Source organism: Somniosus microcephalus, chromosome 3 (genome assembly GCF_052327205.1).
Source record: "Somniosus microcephalus isolate GS21.2 chromosome 3, FLI_Smic_1.0, whole genome shotgun sequence".
NCBI classification, from domain to species: domain Eukaryota; kingdom Metazoa; phylum Chordata; class Chondrichthyes; order Squaliformes; family Somniosidae; genus Somniosus; species Somniosus microcephalus.
The window spans coordinates 77,992,643-78,014,881 of NC_140989.1; the positions used below are offsets into that span (position 1 = coordinate 77,992,643).

General features: G+C 39.6%; 1 protein-coding gene across 5 annotated transcripts in view; it reads right to left on the bottom strand.

The window, feature by feature from the left end:
- Nucleotides 1–147: 147 nt before the first annotated feature.
- rps6kc1 (ribosomal protein S6 kinase B1) overlaps nucleotides 148–22,239 on the bottom strand; it is a 174,146-nt gene continuing 152,054 nt past the window's right edge. For 2 of the 5 annotated variants that reach the window (XM_085981212.1, XM_085981214.1), the window contains exons 12-16: nucleotides 16,661–18,418; nucleotides 16,285–16,374; nucleotides 3,863–3,945; nucleotides 3,672–3,767; nucleotides 148–753 (exon numbers count right to left, since the gene is read on the bottom strand). In XM_085981212.1, the coding sequence (XP_085837338.1) occupies nucleotides 643–753; nucleotides 3,672–3,767; nucleotides 3,863–3,945; nucleotides 16,285–16,374; nucleotides 16,661–18,418 (2,138 nt within the window). In that variant the 3' untranslated portion in view covers nucleotides 148–642. Of the gene's footprint in view, nucleotides 754–3,671; nucleotides 3,768–3,862; nucleotides 3,946–9,079; nucleotides 10,614–16,284; nucleotides 16,375–16,660; nucleotides 18,419–22,239 lie in introns of those variants that run through there. The other 3 variants (XM_085981217.1, XM_085981219.1, XM_085981222.1) reach the window with 3 other exon arrangements.

A 22,239-nucleotide genomic window follows, 5' to 3' on the forward strand; every position in this document is an offset into this window, starting at 1 on the left:
TAGTTCTGTCTTGTTTTGGTCTGGTGCAAATAATGTAGATATTTGATTTCTAAAATGTGTTTTGATCAGGAATTCATCCTTGAATTACATTGTAAGGAAAAAAATACATTGCAATGTTTAGGAAAACACACAAATTTCCATTGTAGGTAATTTGTAAACCATTTTATTTAGTTGGTTCTAATCTATACCCTGCAATTAATTGGTTCATGTAATAAGAATAGTAATTAGTAACAATAGTCAGCAGAAATTACCCTCATTAGTGACAGGCTAAATCCAATATGTTACAGCACCACAAACTATGTTCTATAAATAAATAGGAATTGTGTACATAAAGAGTACAATGTTTTTCCAGTCTTGCTGTACCTTCCTATCTTATATACATTTATTCACAGAATGTAGTCATTGCAGATTCTGCGACATGATCTAGAACATAGCACCCAAAGTGCCTGTAATGCAGACTCAAACATAATGAAATAATCCTGCAAAATTCAAGTTGTTCCTTTTGCCCGATAGCAGTTACACAGTTGACTACTTAGGTGGTAAATGGCCAGTCTCAATGCCTGGGATTTGGCATGGAGTGCGTACCCCCAAGTACAATCCTGATTAGTGCAGTAATGAAGACGTCTCCTTTGCATTAGTTCTTTACCTCGTTACTCTGGACCAGTCCATTGTGCAGAAGAATGGATGTGATTTGATATCTTCAAAACCTGACACACCAGCACCAAGCCGCTCACTGGGATTATACTGCAAAAGCTGAAGATGAGGAAGACAAAAGTATCACACATATCCTGCAGTCGAAATGATTGTTACAGATGCTGCTGAATATACACATTATATATTTATATTGACCCCACTGATCCCCTTCATGATTTAAAAAAACTGAAGCACACTCTCTTCTTTCACTCATTGAATAAACATCTAGCTCCAATAACTCCAAAATTAATTGATTTAATACCCACTACCAACCTTGTTACTTTTCTCTGAATCCATGTCAATTCCTCTCTATCACTGATTAAAAACTGGACAATTCACTCCAAGTGTGGTCTCACTAAAGCTTTATCGTCTCAATTTAGTCTCTAAGGATCTACCTATACTATACTATTATTTTATGTCTGAGTGAAAATATTTTCAACAACTGGTCAACCTGGTGACCCAAATCTTTTTCAATGCACTTTAATCCATTTTATTCCCCATACTGCATAATAACATTACTACGTTTATGCATTAAATCACATTTTCAATATTATTTGCCATTATGTGCTCAGCCATCAAGTGTCTGCAGATTTCTTTGAGCAGCATCCATTTGCTTGGAACAACCTTCTTCACACAACTAGACATTCAGCTTATAATACTTATGTCAAGGTCATTCTGAACTATTACGAGTGAATGGGGGGGGGGGTGGGGGGGGATGTTGGTGGTTCCAAAACCAATTCTTCAGGCACCTCACTTGTCACTGCTCCAACTGGAACTACTGCAATTGATATCTACAGTACGCTTCCTATCTATCGACTAATAATTCAATTTATATCCATCGTCTTGGATCCCATGGGCTTTCGGTCATCAGGAAGATTCCCCATGACAGATCCTAGCAAATGTTTTCTGAATGAAACGGTACACAATAATCACCAGCTTACCCTCATCACCTATTCTGCTGGGTCCTCTAATAGATCCAATAAATTTGTATGGCATAACCTGCCTTTCATAAATGGGTGTTGGCTTGGATTACTTGCTCTGACCCTTGCTAGGTGCTTTTGATCACTTTCCCCTGTAGTAGACTACATCATAGATATCAGAATGACAGGTATCGAATTCCCAGGATTATGCTACTGATCCATTTTAAAAAGACTGGAAACACATCGACTATCTTTCAGTCATTTGATATCAACCCTGTGTCCAAGCACTTTTGCAAATATCTCAATAACATTGCACTCTCCACTTCTACCCTCGTTTTGTTCTGTACTCTCATCGGCACTTCTTTCCCCAGATATCACGTTTCTGTGCAGATAAATCCAGTCATTGCTACATCTGAGGTTATATCATCTTTTTTGATTACTATAATTATCAACACTTCAAACCCTACCACGTTAAATCCACCTTCAACACTCAATTATATGCAATATTATAAACAAAAAGATTTACAGCTTATCCATGCATTGTGCATCAAATTATAACCAATTCCACTTAAGACCAAGTAGGACTTTGCAACAACACAATGGTGGCTCTTAACACAACCAGCCTTCACTGGGATTAGACATTTTCACTCTTGCTATTATGCTAAACTGTGTAGATAGTAGTAAATTATTCTTAATTAATTTACATTTCTTAAAAGTTACTCGTAAAATAGCAAATATTATTAACTAGATGATAAACACAAGTATTTAAAGACCACAGCAGTGCATTCCAACTGAAAGTGGTCTATAAGAACATCTCATTATGAATAGGAAATGAATGTCAGAAATTAATGGGACTAAATTCATACATTAAACAGTATAATTTAAAATGGAATAGTCTGTAAAGAGAAACATAAGCACCAGAGCAAAATAGGGGGCATATCCAAGTTTTTATTCTATATCTTTATAACTGTCCTTTAACAGTTGGGTTAACTGCAACTTGCTGTTCTTTCTGTAAAGTGTGTGAAAAAGCAGTTCAGTCATTTGTGTTACAGTATGTGATCAGTAGAAGATAGTAGCCCAGAACACCTTATTGTTACTTACCTGAAACTATCAAACAAATGCATTTATAGTGTGTAAAATTATTTATTCTAAATGAGGTACATATAAGAGATAGAATATTCCTGCTTCACCTAACTGTGCTGAAGAAACTGGTCTTTCAAATTGCCACTCTTATTTTAAATGCATAGTACTGCTGGTAAGGAGTTCCTAACATGCAATGCTTGTTCCAGTTCCACACTCAGTTCCACAGTGTCATACACCCTGAAGGGGTCATTTTCTGAATAATTGGCATGTGATTTCATTATTGACAGCATCGCTGAGCTTGGTCAGAGTCTCTGCCCTTCACGCACACACAATAAAAACAGGCCACTTCCGTCGTCAAGCTCAGGGTCGGTTTTGTCAGTGCACAAACTCCACCTTCCCAAGATTGAGAATCCTCACAATAAGACGCTACGGAATTGAGTCATCCCTAAACAATCTCCAGCCTGTGAGAGTTAGCTGATCTCAACTGGGGCAATGAGAAGGGTGTTACAAGTGATCTTAATTATTTTGGGATAGGATGGGGGGAAATAAATGTCACTGCTGTTATCCAGTAACTCCTGTCAGAAACTGTGCACGAGTGGACTTGGGGTGAAGACAGAATCAGGCTCGGCTGTGATCCCCTCACAGCCAAATACTGTAGTCCGTTCATATTCCACGTCTGGACTCGCATGAAGAATGGCCACTTGTATGAGGTACAGGAAGGCTGCTGACACCTGTGTTATCATAGCCCAGCATGAGTCACTGCCTTCAGGAGGAGAGAGGTGACAGGAGAAAATTGGAGAGGAAGAAAAAAATTAAAAGAAAATCTCACAACAGAAACGATAGGAAGATTCTTATTCCCCAGAGCCGGGATCTTCCTCAGTTCCTCTATATGCATATAGCAAAAAGGCACTGCTGCTTTAAAGCACTGATCCTCAATATTTCTATTCTGCAGAATTCATTATAATAGCAGATTACCTGCTGCACCACTGATCTGGCTTCCTCTGACATGTGATCTGGCATGTTTAGAGCTGTGTGTGTATTTATTCCAGCTGGATGGCACTGAAACAGAGGCTGTAACAAAGAAAATCAGTCGCCATCATTGAATATTATTTAGAAATACTTAAAATTCAAACATGCACTGCAGATCACAACCCTGCTATACTCACTTTTCCAGTCAAGAGTTCAAACAATATTGCACCTAGACTCCACCAGTCACAAGCTTCAGTTTCTTCTGCTATCCCACCAACCTCTAAATGCAGAAAAGAATTAATTTACAGTTTACTATAGTGCTTTAATACAGTTCTTTGATGCCTGAATTCCCATTAGGTACAGTTATGAGGCTCTTTTGACCAAATAAAATAATTTTTGCACCATAATGTTGCCTGATGCCACGTCCTATTCCAACACCACTTCTCCGCTGTCCAGTTTAAAAGGACTGCCTTCACTTGATTCCACTCTCATCTACCTGAACATAGCAAAGCATCTCCAGGAATGGCTTCTCCTGTTACCCACACACCATTACCTTTGGACAGTGCCCCGGGAAGTGTATGCAAGTTATACGGCTGGCAGTGCATTTCACTCAGGCCAGAAAAAAGAAAGCTCACGGCATTCTTGTATGCAAGAAACTATTTATCACCACAAACTGTACAGTGTAACTGCCCTGTTAGTTGAAATACTGGTTTCATTTACTTAAGACTCAAATGTGTCTGACCAAATTGGTTTGTTTCCATGATTTAGTTAACAGAATTGTTCCTTTGAAGTGAAAGGACTGTTTTGCTCTACTGCATAGAGGAAAAGCACCAGAGGCAAGCAAAGTGGTCATAGGATAAACACTAATGTATTTATGGTCTGTTTTCCTTAGTTAATTGCATATAAATATGAAGTATCGCATCTGTCTGAGAACCTCCAAGGAATTGCCAGAAGTATTGGTTTTAGCACTGAAAAAAGTTAGAGTTTGAAACAGGACAAGAGTGTTTCCAAAATGTGTTGCTTGTTGAGTTTCACTCTGTACTCGAAGGACATGATAGGAGAAACTCACAAAGATCTGCTAGAAGACAAAACAGGCTGAATTCACCATTCAGAAACAGAAATTTGTTTGGTATTTATCAGAAACCCTTATACATAATCAAAAAAAAGTTTCCATGCAATAATATTTCTATATACTGTAGTGTCTTTTCAGTAGTTGCTCTTTTTTATGCCTTGTATACTATTTAGTAATTGCAAATAAAGATGATAGTTGCTTTAGTCTGTACACACCAGTCTCTGTGACAATATCTTACCATTTCAAATGGAGTTGGTAGGGAAGCATAAGACATTAAAACCAGTAAGCAGTTTATTGCAAGTAAAATAATTGTTCATCCTTTTGGGTATGCACTTCTGTGGAGACTGAGTATAGAAATTGGCAGCCAGGCTTCCAGCTGCATAGGCTCGAAGCTCTGGAATTCCCTCCCTAAACCTCTCCGTCTCTCTCTCTCCTCCTTTAAGATGCTCCTTAAAACCTACCTCTTTGACCGAGCTTTTGGTCACCTGCCCTAATTTCGCGGCATCAAATTCTGCTTGATAATGCTTCTGTGAAGCGACGTTTTACAACATTAAAGGCGCTATACAAATGCCAGTTGTTGATTCAAAAGGCAGGTAACCATACCTTAATAGTATTTTTGAAAAGAATCTATTTTAAACGAGGAACAATAGTAAGAGTGACAAACATTTCTATTAATGTTAATTCAATTCCATCACAGTTTCAGGCTCAGTAATTCCTCCCAGCTAGTTACCCTGATGAGGTCATCCCTGTGACCATCTAGAAGCACCTGAACGGGAACGTGCTGGTGATTAGCTTGTGATTTTCAACCCACTAAAATGAATGGATGGAAAATCAGCGATTGCACACCCGTGATGGATGGAATATCATGGTCTGCATACCCACCATTTCCTGAATTGTGCTCCCGGTGAACACCACTTCCAGATTTCAGAAACACCCCGCATAAGTTTAAAAAGTGTTTCTATAAACCAGTGAAATCTGCTGTGCTTGCCCTTATTTAGGATTTTTGTGTGTTAATATACCTAATTCATAGCTTTTAATCTGAGATATAGGCCTCTAATTTAATGGTGGGAGTGGGGAGAACACAAGAAATAGGAGCAGTAGGCCGTATGGTCCCTCGAGCCTGCCGAACACGTAACAAAGTTTTTTTGCTGGTGATGTGCTGCCGGGCAGCACACAGCACGGGACTTCCCCTGCGTGAACGTTTAAATTAAGTTATGGTGGCGACGACATTATCGGGCCACGACTTTTGAATCTTAAGTAGGCCCTGTCTGCTTTTAACAGGAGCCTTATCCAGGGCCTGAATAACTTCCGTAAATATTATGGAGACTGGGAATGCAGCAGATTGGAGGTGAAAATTGAGGCCATTAGGTCTGTCAGTGTCTTACATGTCCATCAATTGGAGAAACCAGGAGAATATGAAGCCTCTGGCTTTAATTGCAGTGAGCTTATCAGCAGCATAAGGAGTTTACTGTTCACCTCGGCACATTGCATTATCAGATGCTTTGGGCATAAGGTCATACTTATACACATAGGGAGCAAGGTCTTTTGCGCTGGGCGTGAAAAAAAAGTATCAGGTGAATCCCCAAATCTAACAAAGGTCATCAACCTAGAACATGTTAGCCAACATGTTATTTCAGCTGTGTATATTAATTCAGTTCCTTCATACTGCTATGTTCAGTAATTTGCCAAAGTCAGGTGCCCTTCATGTACCATCATCAGAATTCACTATTGGTTTTAACAAAATGGCTTTATGTACTGATGACAAGACATTTAATAAACCTGAATTCATGATTTTGATTGAATTCTCAATGACAAAACTAACTGATCAGCACAGTGCTTGCCTGCAGCACTGGCATTTTAATGTATATCATAAGACTTCACTATTAATACAATAAAAAAAACACCAAGAGCAAGGTCCCACAGAGGCTACAAGAAATTCCTGAAATTCTTAGCTGTGAATGGGTTAAGTAACACAGTCCCATTATTGAAGTACATTTGCCAGTGGGTGTATTGTATAAATGAAAGTTTGAGCAGGAGCCAAAAAAATTCAATGTCAGCTCTGAAAGAGGAAGATTGTTGTTGAAGTAAAACATTTCTCAATTATAGGCATGGTGAGGGAGGTTCCGTTTTCAGATGAAGGAGTTCCACCTGTTCTTTAAGAAAAATGTTTTAATGCAAAGGAAGAAACTACACACTTCCCAATAAGATACTGTTGCTTCCCCAAAAGTGTCTACATCAAACAAGGCCACAGAGACTAAAAGAGATCTTTATTACTTCTTTTGCACCACACATATCTCAAATGATCAATTTTGTCTAATTCAAGTAAAGGAAGAACAGCTATTCATTTCAGAGAAGCAGCAAATCTATTGTGTTTAAAAAATAGTTTTAAAGAACATCCTCTCTCCTTCACAGCAACTTCCCCCTATAGTCTTAAATAAAGAGCAAGTCTCACAATCCACTCCTATTTGTAAACAAGAAAGGAAAGAATCAAGCTATTACAGAATTATTATTTGCAATTTTCTCTTATTTTAAAATATTTTATTTAAATGGTGATTGCTGATAACATCAGAAAAGCTGGTTTGGTGTCATTACTTAAACCCCCACGTCATAGGGAGATGAATTAAAACAGTAGGTACGAAGGTCATTAATCCCAGTTTTCAGTGATTGTAATTTTAGCTGTATATGTTAAAGGGAAATCATTACTGTGCAATGAAGGACATTTAATATGAAATAAAATATGGAGAATACAAACTAGTAACAACGGTATCGATCTAACTGTTGGGAGAAATGTCTGCTTTTCTCCTCTTATGTACAGCCTACTGAATCACATACGGATGAGGAAGGCCATTTGGCCCATCTTAATTCTTCCATCAAGAACACCCTACTTTTGCACCCCCCACTGTTTTTCCTTAAATGATTCCAGGGTTTTCAGCTCTCCCTCACTCTGCTCAGAAGTCCATTCCAGGTGTTGATCACTCTCTGTGTGAGAAGAACTTTCTGATATCAATCCCAAAGTTACTTTTCACTAGTTTAAAACTGTATCCTTTGCCCTACTTCCGTAGTTTAATTTAACCATTTCCATACCATTTGCTATCATATAACTCTACCTCCTTAGACACCTCCTATGCAGGCTGAAAAGCCCAAGACTCTCGTCTTTCCTCATAACTCAGACCCCTGATTCTAGGGATCAGCCTTGCAGCTCTTCTCTGCATTGCCTCTGGCGCTTGATTGTCTCCCTCGTTTTTTGGCAACCAGAATCTGAATACTGTATTCACGATGCAGTCTGATCAGAGCACTGTACAATTTTATCACAACATTCTATTGATTTTGTTGATTGCTGCTCTGCATTGGCTGGACATGATGAGCACTGAATCTACTAAGACTCCTCGGTCTCTTTCAGCTTCAGCTATTTCAGCCGTAGCTATTTCAACACCATTCTTGAAATGTCTATGCATCCCATTTTTCCTTCCCATGTGCAATACTTTACACTTGTCTGTATTAAATTTCATCTGTCATTGTTCAGTCCACTCATTTTGTTTAGCTCATTCTCTGTCTTCTGCCATTTCATTGCCATTCTGAGTTTAACCAGTTTGCATTGCGTTTCTGGATCCAAGTCATTGATATAAAATTAGAAACAGCAGTGGTCCCAATATGAAGCCCTGGGGTACTCCACTAAGTACTCCCTCTCCACACACACACCCTAACATTATTCCAGTAGTTCCTGTTTTCTACCCTTCAGCCAGTTTATTATCCATACCCAAGTTTTGCTCTCAATCCCCACAGCTTTCAGCTTAATTAGTGATCTTTCAGACTGAAGTTTATCAAATGCCTTTTGGAAGTTTATCAAATGCTCTTTGGAAGTCTAAGTACACACCATCTTGGCGTTGTCACCCCCTCAAAGAAATGGTTATTGGTCAGGAAGGATCTTCCCCCATCTAAAGCGGTGTCGACTGCTGTTTATTAGGTTATTGTTGTACAGATAATCCTCAAGTCTATTAAATTATTTTACACAGCCCTGAAGTAAAACTATTGAGTCTGTGGTTCCCGGTGTCTGTTCCGTCAACACTTTTGAATATGGGCACCACAGGAGCCGGTTTCCAATCTACTGGTACCTCCCCAGTGACAATTGACATCCTCATAATCAGTCAGTGCCTCACAAATCTCCTTGCAAGGCTCTCTCAAATACCATCTATGCCTGGAGATGTATTTGTTTTAAGCTCTTTCAGCTTGTCTTGGACTTCAATCCTGACATGAATCAACTGAGCGGCCTGCGGGTGGCGCTGTCCAGGGAGAGTATAAATACTCGGGCACAGGCCCAGCTTGTGCAGGACATTCTTAACAGGAACTAGTGAAGGACACAACTAGACCTCCATGTTGTAAAACAGTTGATTAAAGCTTTGTTTAACACTTAGACCAAGTGCCTAGTAGTTTTCTTACGTCAAATCCCATTGAAAAAGAAGTCTTGAATGGAGACCCACTGTGTTGGACCTTGAAGCCTGAAAAGAGCAATTCAGCTGGTGTACATGGATAGTTCGAGAGCGAATTTCTCTCACTAGTAATGTAAAATGGCATCTTTCCTGATTCTGTATGTCAATGCTGTAATTCTCAGCGATTAAAAATTCAGCACTGATAAGAAAGTATACCGTAGATCAGCAGCTCCCTTCCAGCTTTGAATCCTAACATGGAAGGTCTCCAGCATGCTGCTGGCAAGGGAATAAAGATGAAGATTCCTCTTAATTCAAAGGCTACTACACATTCAAATTAGTTAGTACCTCTTTGCTCTCTCTCCTTCCCCCCCACCCCAAATAATATTCCCTTTTTAATTTAGCTCCCTTCCAGGCACACTAAACATAAAGCTCAGTTATTTCTAACAATTTGATTTTCAGAAGAGTTCCACTGGATGCCTACTCCAGCCAGGTTTCCATGAGTGTACTGGAGATTCGCCATCCATCATACCCACAGGATGCAAAATGGACTTTATCCCAATACTGCTCCCATTTACATATATTAATATGCTTCCCTCCTTTCTTTGAATGGGAGCTCTCTGTACCTGCAAAATCCCACCGCCAGAAAATCACGTGCCCCATAAACCAGAGGAAAGAGAGCAGGACCAAATTCTCCTGCATTTCCCAACTACTACTGCCCCGTTTTCGGGAACAAAGGTGGCGATGACGAGGCCAACATTGGCCTTTACATTTTCAATTGGCACGGTATTGATGGGAGAATTAATAAAACAAAACCAGTTAGATCAAAATAAAGTGGCGGGAGGTGGTATATGGATATTTGTACAAATCGGAGCAGTCTTAATTTGAAGAGAAGAAAGGAACTATTTACTCTTGTTGTAGATAAGGCTTTAAGCAATAGGATGGAGATTTCTTTGTTAGGAGAGGTGAATATTGTACTCAATGTATATGAATGTCAGAAAGGGAACAATATTGCTATCAGGAATTCACATTTCACCATTATTAAATGGTTCAAAGCTTGGCTCATGTACGAAATTGCTCTGCAACACTTGCTTTTCAGCAAGTGGGAAGCCACAGTTGCTGTTGTTGGTGTTGGTGGTAGAATCACTAATATTTCAATTCTAAGATTTGTTTTTAAAAGAATATTTGTCATTAATTTTAAGCGAAATGACACTCCTGCTACCTGCCATTTTGAGTGTTAGTAGAGTGATCAGTCTGAGTTGTTAATCCTACTTACTTTCCACCTGATCCCTTTTCCTAGGCAGCATACTAACAGCATCCTGCGGTCACTCCATCTGATCGACAAGCTAACAGGATAACTGGGCGAGGCTTCTGATAAACCATTTAGAAAAAATTCTGAGTACTACCCACGAGATGGTTGAAAATGTGTTACGCTAGGTTTCTTTTAAAATTCTGGAAAAATATAAATGCATGCCGTTTCTTTAAAGAAAAAATCTGTAAAACAATGCTTTATAAATAAAGCAAATTTATTCAGTAGCTGAATAGCACTTCACCAGGTAAAATCCTAGTTATGAGGATAGATACCTCTGAAATAATAGGCATATCAGTGTATTCTCATCTTTTATGAACGGGCTGATAACACACATCTGAAGGTTTTTGTTACGTGAATGTGGGTCATTAACAAGTTATTAATAGTACAGACTACAAGACAAAAGGGTACAAGGTCACCTTAGATTACAGAGATGTGCTGTCATCTGTAAAATAATAATTTAAAGGGGGAGGAGCGGAAAACAGATTTAGAAAGTTACATAGAGCAAGAACCTAGAGTCAGAATCCATAGATGGAGCAAACTTGGTCTTACAAAATGCAGCTTTTATTCTCTTACACGGTCTTATTTCAAATATATAAATGCTTTAATAAGAGATTCATGACATAAATCTACAAGATGGATTTGAACACCATTCCCTCAAGTTTCCAGGAATCTGGATTTCAGTGCACACTGGTGTTTTAAAAAATATAGCTTTGCAGCAATCAGATTAAATGCTGCAACTGGGCCATTTCAATACTCTCATCAGGGCAAGTCACAGAGTTAATGGGCCTTCTGCACTTAGGTATTTAATCCTGAGTCAATCTGTAACTTCTTCTGTCCAGTCAATAATTTACTTGAAGGCTGTTGTGCCAACTGTTCTTTTCTGTGAACATCATTTGTGTGCATTGCTGACAGGAATTTCATCAGTGGTGCATGACATCTCCTGCAGGTTGCTTGCTATTATTACAGCTCTTTCCATAAAAATATCTGACGGCTGTGTCTGATTCACGCCAACATACTGTCATAGTTGACAGCAAGGAAAGACCCCATTTAGCTGTCCTCATCAGTTGTCAGTAAAAAAAAATCCTCTCTCTAAATCAGTTTCAATCCACCTGTACTTGCACAGGTGAAAGTTGCGTGGCTCCCAGGAAATAGTACTGCTAACAATCAGATCGTTTGGTTTAAGTGAAATCACAACTGATACCACATTGGACAGTCAAAGGGAGTAAAAAATGTATAGTACCTACAGGTTGAACAAAACACTTCAGTAAATACGAATAATAGGCCTATTAGCCATGTGAATAAATGCAGCCCAATTTAACTCTCAGTACTACCATTCCTGAATTACTTTACTATGTATTCTTTTCTTATCCCATTACTTTACTCGGCCTTCCTACTCACAGAATCACAGAATCCCCACAGTGCAGATAGAGGCCATCTCGGCCCATCGAGCCTGCACCGACACACATCCCACCCCATCCCCGTAACCCCACGTATTTAATCCCCCAACACTAAGGGTCAATTTATCATAGCCAAATCAACCTAATCTGCACATCTTTGGACTGTGGGAGGAAACCGGAGCACCCGGAGGAAACCCACGCAGACACGGGGAGAATGTGCAAACTCCACACAGACAGTCGCCCGAGGCCAGATTTGAACCCGCGTCCCTGGCGCTGTGAGGCAACAGTGCTAACCACTATGCCACCGTGCCCCCCGGGAACTGCTGGAACAAACAGAATCCTTGGTACCTTTCAGCACAAAGTACACAAGTGAGGATGGGGTTTTAAGGAGGGGGAGGAATAAGAGATAATCAATTGGGAGGGAAGGAAAGGAAATAAAATCAGCAAAATAATGCAACAAAGTGCAACTGGTTATATTTTACTGGTTATACATAGCAACGAAAATGTTATTGCAAACACGAGCGTGCTAGCCAGTTAGGCCACAAAAGCACCTACATGAAGACTAAATTAAGACTAAATGGTCAGAGAAGCCAGCCATACTCTATATTTTTTCAGATTACATGTTGAACAGTTTATGAAAACAGTATAAAATAAAAACAGAAAATGCTGGAAAGACTCAGCAGGTCAGGCAGCATCTGTGGAAAGAGAAACAGAGTTAATGTTTCAGGTCAATGACCTTCGTCAGAACTGGAAAAAGTTAGAGATGTAACTGATTTTAAGTAAGTGCGGGGGCAGGGTAAGCGAGGAGGGGAGGAAAGAACAAAAGGGAAGGTCTGTGATAGGGTGGAATAGGAGTGATTAAATGACAAAAGGTATGATTGTACAAAGCAAAAGGAGTTGGCTATGGGACAAGTAAAGAAACAAAAGCTGGGTCCTAGAAGAGGTATACATGGGAATGGCAGGATCATCAACAGCTGCCATGTGAAAAAATTAGGGGCAGAGGTCATGGTCTGAAATTGTTGAACCCTATATAGAGTCCAGAAGGCTGTAAAGTGCCTAATAGAAAGAGGAGGTGCTGTTCCTTGAGCTTACATTGAACTTTGTTGGAACAGTATAAAAGGCTGAGGACAGAGGTGTCAGAGTGGGACTGGAGCAGAGAATTAAAGAGACAGGCGACCGGAAGCTCGGGGTCACGCTTGCGGACTGAACGGAGGCGTTCTGCAAAGCGGTCACCCAATCTGCGTTTGATCTCCCCAAATAAAAGGTGTTGCTATGGGAACCCGCATGGGTCCTAGCTATGCCTGCCTTTTCATGGGATATGTGGAACATTCTTTGTTCCAGTCCAACTCGGGTCCCCTCCCTCACCTCTTTTTCGGGCACATTGTTGACTGTATTGGTGCCGTTTCCTGCTCTCGCCCTGAACTGGAAAATTTCATTCTCTTTGCTTCCAATTTCCACCCTTCCCTCACCTTCACATGGTCCTTCTCCAACTCTTCCCTTCCGTTCCTGGACTACTCTGGCTCCATTTCTGGGAATAGGCTATCGACAAACATCCACTATCAGCCCACTGACTCCTACAGCTACCTGGACTACACTTCCTCGCATCGTGCTTCCATTCTCCCAGTTTCTCCGTCTCAATTGTTCGGACCAAGCCACCTTCCATACTAGTGCTTCCGATATGTCTTCCTTTTTCCTCAACTGAGGATTCCCCTCTACCGTGGTTGACATGGCCCTCGACCGTGTCTGTTCCATTTCCTGCACTTCTGCTCTCACCCCTTCCCTTCCAGAACCACAATAGGATTCCCCTCGTCCTCACCTTTCACCCCACCAGCCTCGACATTCAACGGATCATTTTCCGCCACCTCCAGCGTGATCCCACCACCAAACACATCTTCCCCTCCTCTCCCCTTTCAGCATTCCGAAGGGACTGCTCCCTCCGCGACAACCTGGTCCACACCTCAATCACCCCCAACATCCCCTCCCCTTTCCACGGCTCCTTCCCGTGCAAGCACAGGAGATGCAACGCCTGCCTTTATACCTCCTCCCTTCCTACTGTCCAGGGTCCCAAACACTCCTTCCAGGTGAAACAGCGATTTATTTGTACTTCTTGCAACTTAGTATACTATATTCACTGCTCACGATGCGGTCTCCTCTACAATGGCCAAGTGGCCTATTCCTGCTCCTATTTCTTATGTTCTTATATCTCATAAAACTCCTTCCCTGTGAAAAAGGGGGTGTATTCATTCTAAGTAAAATGCTCTCTTCCTATCATATGGTGTTATTATTAAGTGTTCATCCTTCCTGTCATACAACATACACAGTTTTACATGCCCTGCCCAATTTTACACTCCATTGACTACCTTTAACTCCTAATTTTTATTTTCTCCCTTCTAAAGAGTTTTTAATCCAATTTGTTACCCTTCCCCTAATTGCATGCCCCTTAATGTTCTCCAATAGACTCCTCGTCAAAAGCTTTCTAAAAGCCAATGTACACCACATCCAACGCATTTCCCCATCTACCATATCGGTCATCTTCTCAAAGAATTCGTCTCAGATTTATTAAGCATAATCTTCCTTGCTAAAAATCTCTGTTGGTTGCTTCTAACTATGTTTAGCAATTTCATTTTAATTAAAGATTCCAAAATTTTACCTACCACAGATGTTAAACTACTCCTTTTTGAAAATGGGTATTACATTGGCCACTCTCCAGTCCTCCGGCACACACCGCACTCAATAGAGGCCTGCAGTATAATTTCTAAGCTCTTTACTATTTCTTCCCCATTTCCTTCAGCATCTTTGGGTGTTATCATCAGATCCTGGCAATTTTGCTCTTTTAGCATATCTAACTTCTCAATCATTTTCTTTTGATCATAATATCTTTCATCTCACATTTAACCAATTCAGTATTTACCTCCTCCCCAATATCCTCTTTTGTAAATACTGCTGCAAAATACTTGTTAAGTATCCCCACCAATTCCCGTTTATCCTCTACTAACTCACTATCCTCTCCTCTCGAGTGCCAACTCACATTTAACAATTCTTTTTAATAAGATATTTGTAGAAGAGCTTATTGTTCTTTTTAATATTGAGTGATTCTCCTTTCCTTATCTTTCTCTTAACTTATTCTTATTTTCTTATATTCTCTTATTTTTATATCTAAGGCCCCGTATGTCGCCCTGTTCAATTTTAGTTTGTTTCTAAATGTTTTATTTATCCACAACATCCTGAAACATGTATTAGTCTCCATTTTTAATTGTTGATCTACAGTTCTGTGTGCCAATTTCTCTTTCCACCTCACACATAATTACAGATTAAAAACAATGGGGGTCATTTTGACTTTAGACAATAGTGCAAAACGAGCAATTTCGAATCAGGCACCCATTATATATCTCTCCCAATTTTTTTTTCTATTAAGGTCAATAGAAATGAAAATCGGGAGAGATGTAGAATGGGCGTCTGATTTAATATCTCCCATTTTACACTATCAAAGTCAAAACTACCCCAATGACTGGTCCCAAGATTCTCAATGTATTGAACCTGTAGGTAGTGCTGAAAACAAAACATATGATCAATTAATTACAGTGTCATCAGACCTAAAGTTAAAGTTAAGCGTCAAGCCCAAACCAAACACACAGAATTCACAACCATCAACCTCTTGGGTAACCCTCCCCATCACTCCCATTAAGATCCCACCTCACCCCCCATAGCAAATTGGTCTCCAACCTCCAACTAAGCAAGTTTTTGACCAAACTCCCCCAATAAACAAAACTTTTGACCTCTTTCTCCACTCACCATTGGCTGTATTTCCCATTCCAATTCAGCCACTGGCCTCCAATCCATTCCCCTTAACCCCCACTGGCTGCAGATGCCCTCACAGGCTACCTCTACCCCACTTAATTTCCCACGAAAAGCCCAACTGATCAATCTTGAAATCTAAGATAATCACTGCTTTCAACATGAAATTAGCTTTATTTGGGCCTAACCTGTGCAGGAAGGATTGATACAGCTTCTTGGCAGCAAGAGGAATGCATATCAGTGCCTCAAAGAGATTAATGAAAAATGGTTGTTTTGCTTTTCTCTTTGATTTAACTACAACTTAATTTTAAACACAGTATATAATATAGTTGTCCCCCCCCCCCCCCCCCCCCAAAGTCTTGCAATTTTCTTTTCAGGGAAGCTATGAGTATACAAAGTTTTTTTTTTTTTAATTATAAAATTCCCATTCAATATAAATTTACATAAGCAGCAAATGCTTTTTGGAAAATAATAAATTCTACCCATGTCACACTTTTTAATTGCAAAGAAATGCTTTGCATACCAAATGGACTACACACATAAAGAAAGGTATGTGGGCTGCATAATGCACAGAAGAGAAGGCTAACAAAGTACTTTATATGCAACTAAGTGTTCTAACCTGGGGCGCAGTACATTTTCTCTATGGCACTGCTGTCACAGGAATCGTCAACCTCACTCCATCTGCTAAAATACGTTAGTTGAATGTGTCCTAAAAACAAAATGACATGAGAAATCAAAACAATTTTTTCCTACATTTTCTGTAGAAGTGAACTGTAATTATTCTTTTGTAGCTAAAAAACAGTATCATTAAGAATAATGGCATCATTAAGCACTAGAAGCTATTACTGTGGGTGAATTCACTGCACTGGAAATGAGGCTTCAGACAGGAAATGAAGATACTAATTATAGGATAAAACGCCTACTCACTTAATTGGAAGCAAGTAAGCAACAGCAAAAGATATTAGGAAAAAAATGCATTTGCAAAAGTTCCTGACCTTTGTCATTCAGCAAGATGTTGTTTGGGTTCAAATCCTGGCATATGATTCCTTCTCGATGAAGTGCATCAAGGGCTACAGCAATCTCTGCTGCCCAATGCTGAATGCAGCTCTCTGGAATATGAGCATTGGAAGCTTGCACAAAACTTTCTTCCAGCTCTTTAAACATGTGTGATACTAACTTATCTCCATCTGTTCTTGTGGCAATGTGGCTTTCTGCCACTGCCTTTTCACTTATGTTCTCAAAATGTGGGACACGGTCTTGGTCACAGCTGTCTGTGTGTTCTCCGAATGTTTGCTCTTCATCTGAAATAGCTTTTTCATCTGTAATTTTTTCTTTCATAGTTAGGGAAGCTTCTTTGTGATCAGAATAAATTGAACTATCTTCACCTGAATCTGCACCACAAGGGCTGACTTGGTCATGTAGTTGAGGAATGGGGCTTAGATTTCTGTGGATGTGTGCCAAGTCTGAGGTGCTACAAGATGCAACAGTCATAAATGATGGCATATTTTCAGCATGAGTGATGGCAAACAAGGAATTAAGTTCTTCTTTCTCAACAGGCATGCTGGCATTGATTTGCTTGTACTGGTCTTGTTCCGTTCTATTCTCAGAAAGTTGTAATTGTTGTGTTGAGGTATTATCTAGGCTTGCATCACAAGAGCTATCTTCCTCTAGCAAAATCTGTTCCAGTGTTCCTTGAGAATTCATGCAATGATCAATATTATAATTAATTTGTAAAACGTCAGGTTTTTCATAGAGTCTATTCTCTGAATTATCAGTATTAGTCACACTGCATTTATCAGATAAAACCAGTCCACCTGCCTCACCGTCCTGTGAAACACCTGGTAAATTGACTAATAGATCAGGCCTACCCTCCTCGCAGCTGCTTGTATCTCCACCTGCTGCATCGTGAAAGGATATAATTGGTACGGAATCATTTGAGGATCCTCTGCTGCAAGTATCTGGGGCCAAAAAGACAGCCGACTCCAGTTTCACATCGCTGGCATCAAAACTGTTCTTGTTACTGTCCACTTCAGATACCAGATTAAAAATTGGTGCTGACTCCGTTTTTACATTTTGGAATTTTTCTGCTAGGTCAAGAGTTACCAATTCATTTGCACTATCCTTGCTATCGATTCTGAAAAATTCCATTGGACTATTTTTGGACAGATTTAGAGACTCCGAGGTTTTTGTAGGGCTAAAGGCCTCAGTGTTAATGTCCTCTGTGAAGAACCGAAGCTCTTGATTTGTAGAAGGGGAACAAAGACTGTCGTTACTGAGAAGAGAATGTGACCGAGAGGTCATTCCCATGTCTGTGGAACTTTCAGGTACATCTTCACAAACTGTTGGAAAGGTTTCAGAAGACAGACTGTCAGGCTCTTTTTTCTCCTGCTCATATTCATGGCACAATGTAAGATAGCTGTGAGTACATTCTTCTTCAACGGCTTCAGAGCCCGATGATGGTGATCCTAACAGTTCATGTGAATTGTCTTGAGTATCTTCATCTGGGGCACTGCTATCATCCTGTGAACTTGAAGTCTGGTTGCTCTTCAAAGTTAGGCCCTGAAGCATATTTCCAAGGTCACTTCCCCCCGAGCCTACACTGCTGCCCATGCCTTCGGTGCTTGACTGGTCCATGGTAAAACTACAGTGTGCAGTGGCTGTTTTAGGACCATGTTTGTCCAAAGCAGGAGATTCAAAACTTTCCTCAGATCTTTTCTGGAGGAATTTGCATACATAGGACCACAGTTTACCCCCTAAGTTCACAAAAAAACAATAATTAGTAAAAATTAAAAAAAACTGCTGACAATTTATTTTACAGGTTTTTTTTTGATTCACTATCCTTGAATGAGAAATCTGCTTACTTATTCATACCATTAAACAAAATACTAACTTAGTACAATTCTGTCTAAGTGTTTTTAACCATATCATGTGGAGCAATGCAGATTGTAACACTGTAATGCTTTACCACTAGAGGGAATGCCATTTCGTGCAATACCTTCTGGGCAGAATCACATTGCAAATAGCATGTTGGGAAATCCTGCAGCTGCACATGCGACAGGATGTTTCACTTGGGCTGTGAGAAGGGGAATTCTTCTCTCGCTGCAGCCTGATCAACTTTCTCAACAAATGGCCAATACCACAAGTAACAGGCTCAGCAAACATTTAACATCTACAACTGGGCAAGCTTGTATCTTTACATAAAGAATCAATCTGAATATTTCAATAAAGAACATTTAAAGTGTTCCTGTAATAATGAGTAAAAGAACCAACATTAAAAAGAAGTCGCTCTTTTAGAAATATCTTGTGTCTTATGTCCATTACAAATCTATTGAAGAAGCGGTTCTCAGAAATGTTTCAAAGAATCACGGGTGCACGCAACTTTACACAAATCAACATCATTTATATATGAAATATAAGAGCAAACAATGTGCTGACTTTAATCCTGTTAATGTATCTAAAATATTTTGTTCCGAAAAGCCTATTATTATCTGCTTCACTAAGGTACTAAAATCATGCTGAGCATCTGCACAAATAACAGCAGCCCACATGAACATCTAGGGCTATTATCATGTTCAATTGATCGTGTTTACTGTGCCAGACTGGAATGCAGGTATAAACTGGCAGCCTTTACTTAATATTCCTCTAAGTGCTTGAATTGTAATGATTTAATTACTACTTTAAACCCAAGTGCACACCACAGCTTCCAGCATATCAAACAGTGCCTTTGTAATAAGGTTTTGCTAAAACTAAAGATGTCATTCCAAATGTCCAGGTCCTCATGTGTAGAGTGCTTATAATATTTGGTGGTTTTATCACAGGAGACATTAGGAGTTTTCATATTTTTTTTTACTACTAGTTATTCCTTCAAAGCCTTTCTGCCTCCACACTGTTCTCCTGGGAGATCAGCATATCCTGGGCTGAGAACTTTTCCTGGGTACCATCGAAGATGTTCTGTATCAGGTGATAACTAAAGACAATGGGCCAGATCTTGCTGGAAAAATAACGGCGTGTTAATGACGCATGCCGTTATTAATGTGCAAATTGGCCAACAAGTTCAGGGGATTAAGAGATACGCTGTGAGTTGTGAATCTCCAGATCTTGCTGGTCAATTTACACCACTCCCCCGTTTGCTTCACACAAACGGCATCGCGCCCTTAGCCTGCCCGTTATTTTTAAGAATTTGCTGGATTTGCACATTAATTGCCACAGAAAGTTAAGTCTGGCAATTAAGAATGTAAGTACCTTTTTAACAATGTGGTAATTGTTAATGCAATGCCAATCAACCTCTCTGGCCCAGAAATTGAATAATTTAAACTGGTGTCTCATTCCTTCAGGTGGTAAATTGATTTTAACAGATTTTTAAAATGTCAATTAAAAAAAAAAAATTCTCTTACTTTTCCTTTCTGTCTCTTTTTTCCTCTCTCTTAATCAAATCTTTTCTCCCCTCTTTATTTCTCTTTCTGTACCTGATTTGATGCTCATTCACCCTCTTTCTCCATCATTCCTCTGTTTCTTTCTCAATCCTTAAATCTCGTTAGTTAAGGAGATACACCGTTGGTCCTGCCATTCACTGAGGTCCCAGATGCCCTGTTGCCCTCGCCACACCATTATCAGCTCGCACTTCCAGCAACTTACAGCACAAAAAAATGTTAAGCTCAAGGGTGCAGAAAAAAGTTTATTTAACAGGGCATGTCGTGCGATGCCTGCTCCAGTAAGTTCCAGCCCCTTAAGTGCTTTGTAGTACAGGATAGCACTTTACATTCGTTCTTCCTCCACTAACAAAAGGATACTGTTACCATGAGCTGCTTTATCTAACAGGTTTGAACATATTAGACTAGACTAGGAACACTCAGCTCTAGAGTATCTTTGTATTTGAATGTTAAATGAGACTAGGATTCAAATCTGTGTTCTGTGAATGGTGCTCCAATACTCCACCAATAGTTAGCAAACTGTTCAACTTAAAAATAATTTTACTCTACAATATGGCCAGAGCATAGGAAATAGTACTAACACAGGAAAATCACAAGTAAGCTCTTCTATAAGTAGATATTCATCAAAATATTTTTGTATTATAGGATGTATGCACAATTTAAAAATAGATCCATTTATTACAAAGCAATAAAGAGATCTTTATTTAACTTCTGTGATTCACATACTGAACTGTAATAGAGCTTCAGGAAAATTCCTTTTGGGATCACTCAAAGTTTATACGAGGTGTACAATATACTGATAAAATTACTTTACATTTGAAAAAAGATTAGCAACAGGACCTTCATGAGGCGTGAGTGACACGTTGCTAAGAGCAGAGTTTAGACTCTCAGATTCTACTTAGCATTTCAGTCATACACACTGCATTGGTCACTTATCAATGGCACATGGCTTAATGAGCCTTCTGCATTGAATGTTCATTAGCACAACTAATATATGTGCATGTATGCATTTGGAGATTAACGTGTGTTAACACAATAGTATTTAAACAGATTATCTGAATTTGCCAAACAAATGCAAGACTCATTACACAATCTCCTACCCTGGTTCATTCTTTCTCAGGACCTCCTTACTTCCCTCAGCTGTTCCTCCTACATCTTCAGGCTTTTAAAATCTAAGCATGGCATCACCTAACCATGAATCCCTGGTTCACCTAATCATCTCTTACCTTGTTCAAAATTGGGTTTTATACTACATAATAAATGGCAATAAATAGATTAGATCTGATTCTTGTAGATGTGCATGGTGTCATTTTTTTTAAAATAAAAGATATGGTCCTTTTTTTAATGAATTTGCTTTCCTCTTGCCAAAAAGCGGAGCCATATGAACTAGGCAATCATGTAACAGTCATATTAACACACTTAAAAAGGTTGTTCCTGCTACCCCTGCTGGAAGTGCATGTGTGGATGCAGGAAGGACAGGATCAGCAACAACAACTTGCATTTACTTAAGCGTGTTTATGGTGTTCCTTGCACTGGAATGGTACTGTCAAGGTTCATACATGAATAATGGAAATTGGAGAAATACCAGGAGCATGCTCCAGGAAGGAGTCAATGGCTTTAGCAGGGAAGAGAAGACAAGAAAGAAAAAGACAAAAAAAAATAAACAGATTTTTAGCCTCACTAAAAATCGGAGGTTCTACTCTTCTGAAAATGGCATGGATCTACAATTGCATTGCTCATTTAATGCACATTGTAACAGTAAGTGCATTTTTATTCTCCCTCCCAAAATGTGAAGACAGAATGCTGAAGGGAGTCTGTGTTATATGAAAGTCAGATCTTAGTCATGCATGCTATAGTGAATATTGGTAATAAATGACTTGTGTTTGGAATGTAAAGGATAAATGTACAATTTAAACGCAATATAAAATGTTCACTACCATACCAGTACTAATTTTCCCACCGTTCCCCCACCCACCCAAAGTAATCCAGGTCAGGAGTGATGCCAATCTGCGGGATTTCCAATGTAACTGCTCATTGATGGTTCCGTCATGGAGGTCAGGTGAGGGCTTCCCTGCTGAGAGCAGAAAGCTAAAATGATGTGTCTCACTCCCAGTGGAGACCTAACGATCTAGGAATATCCTTAA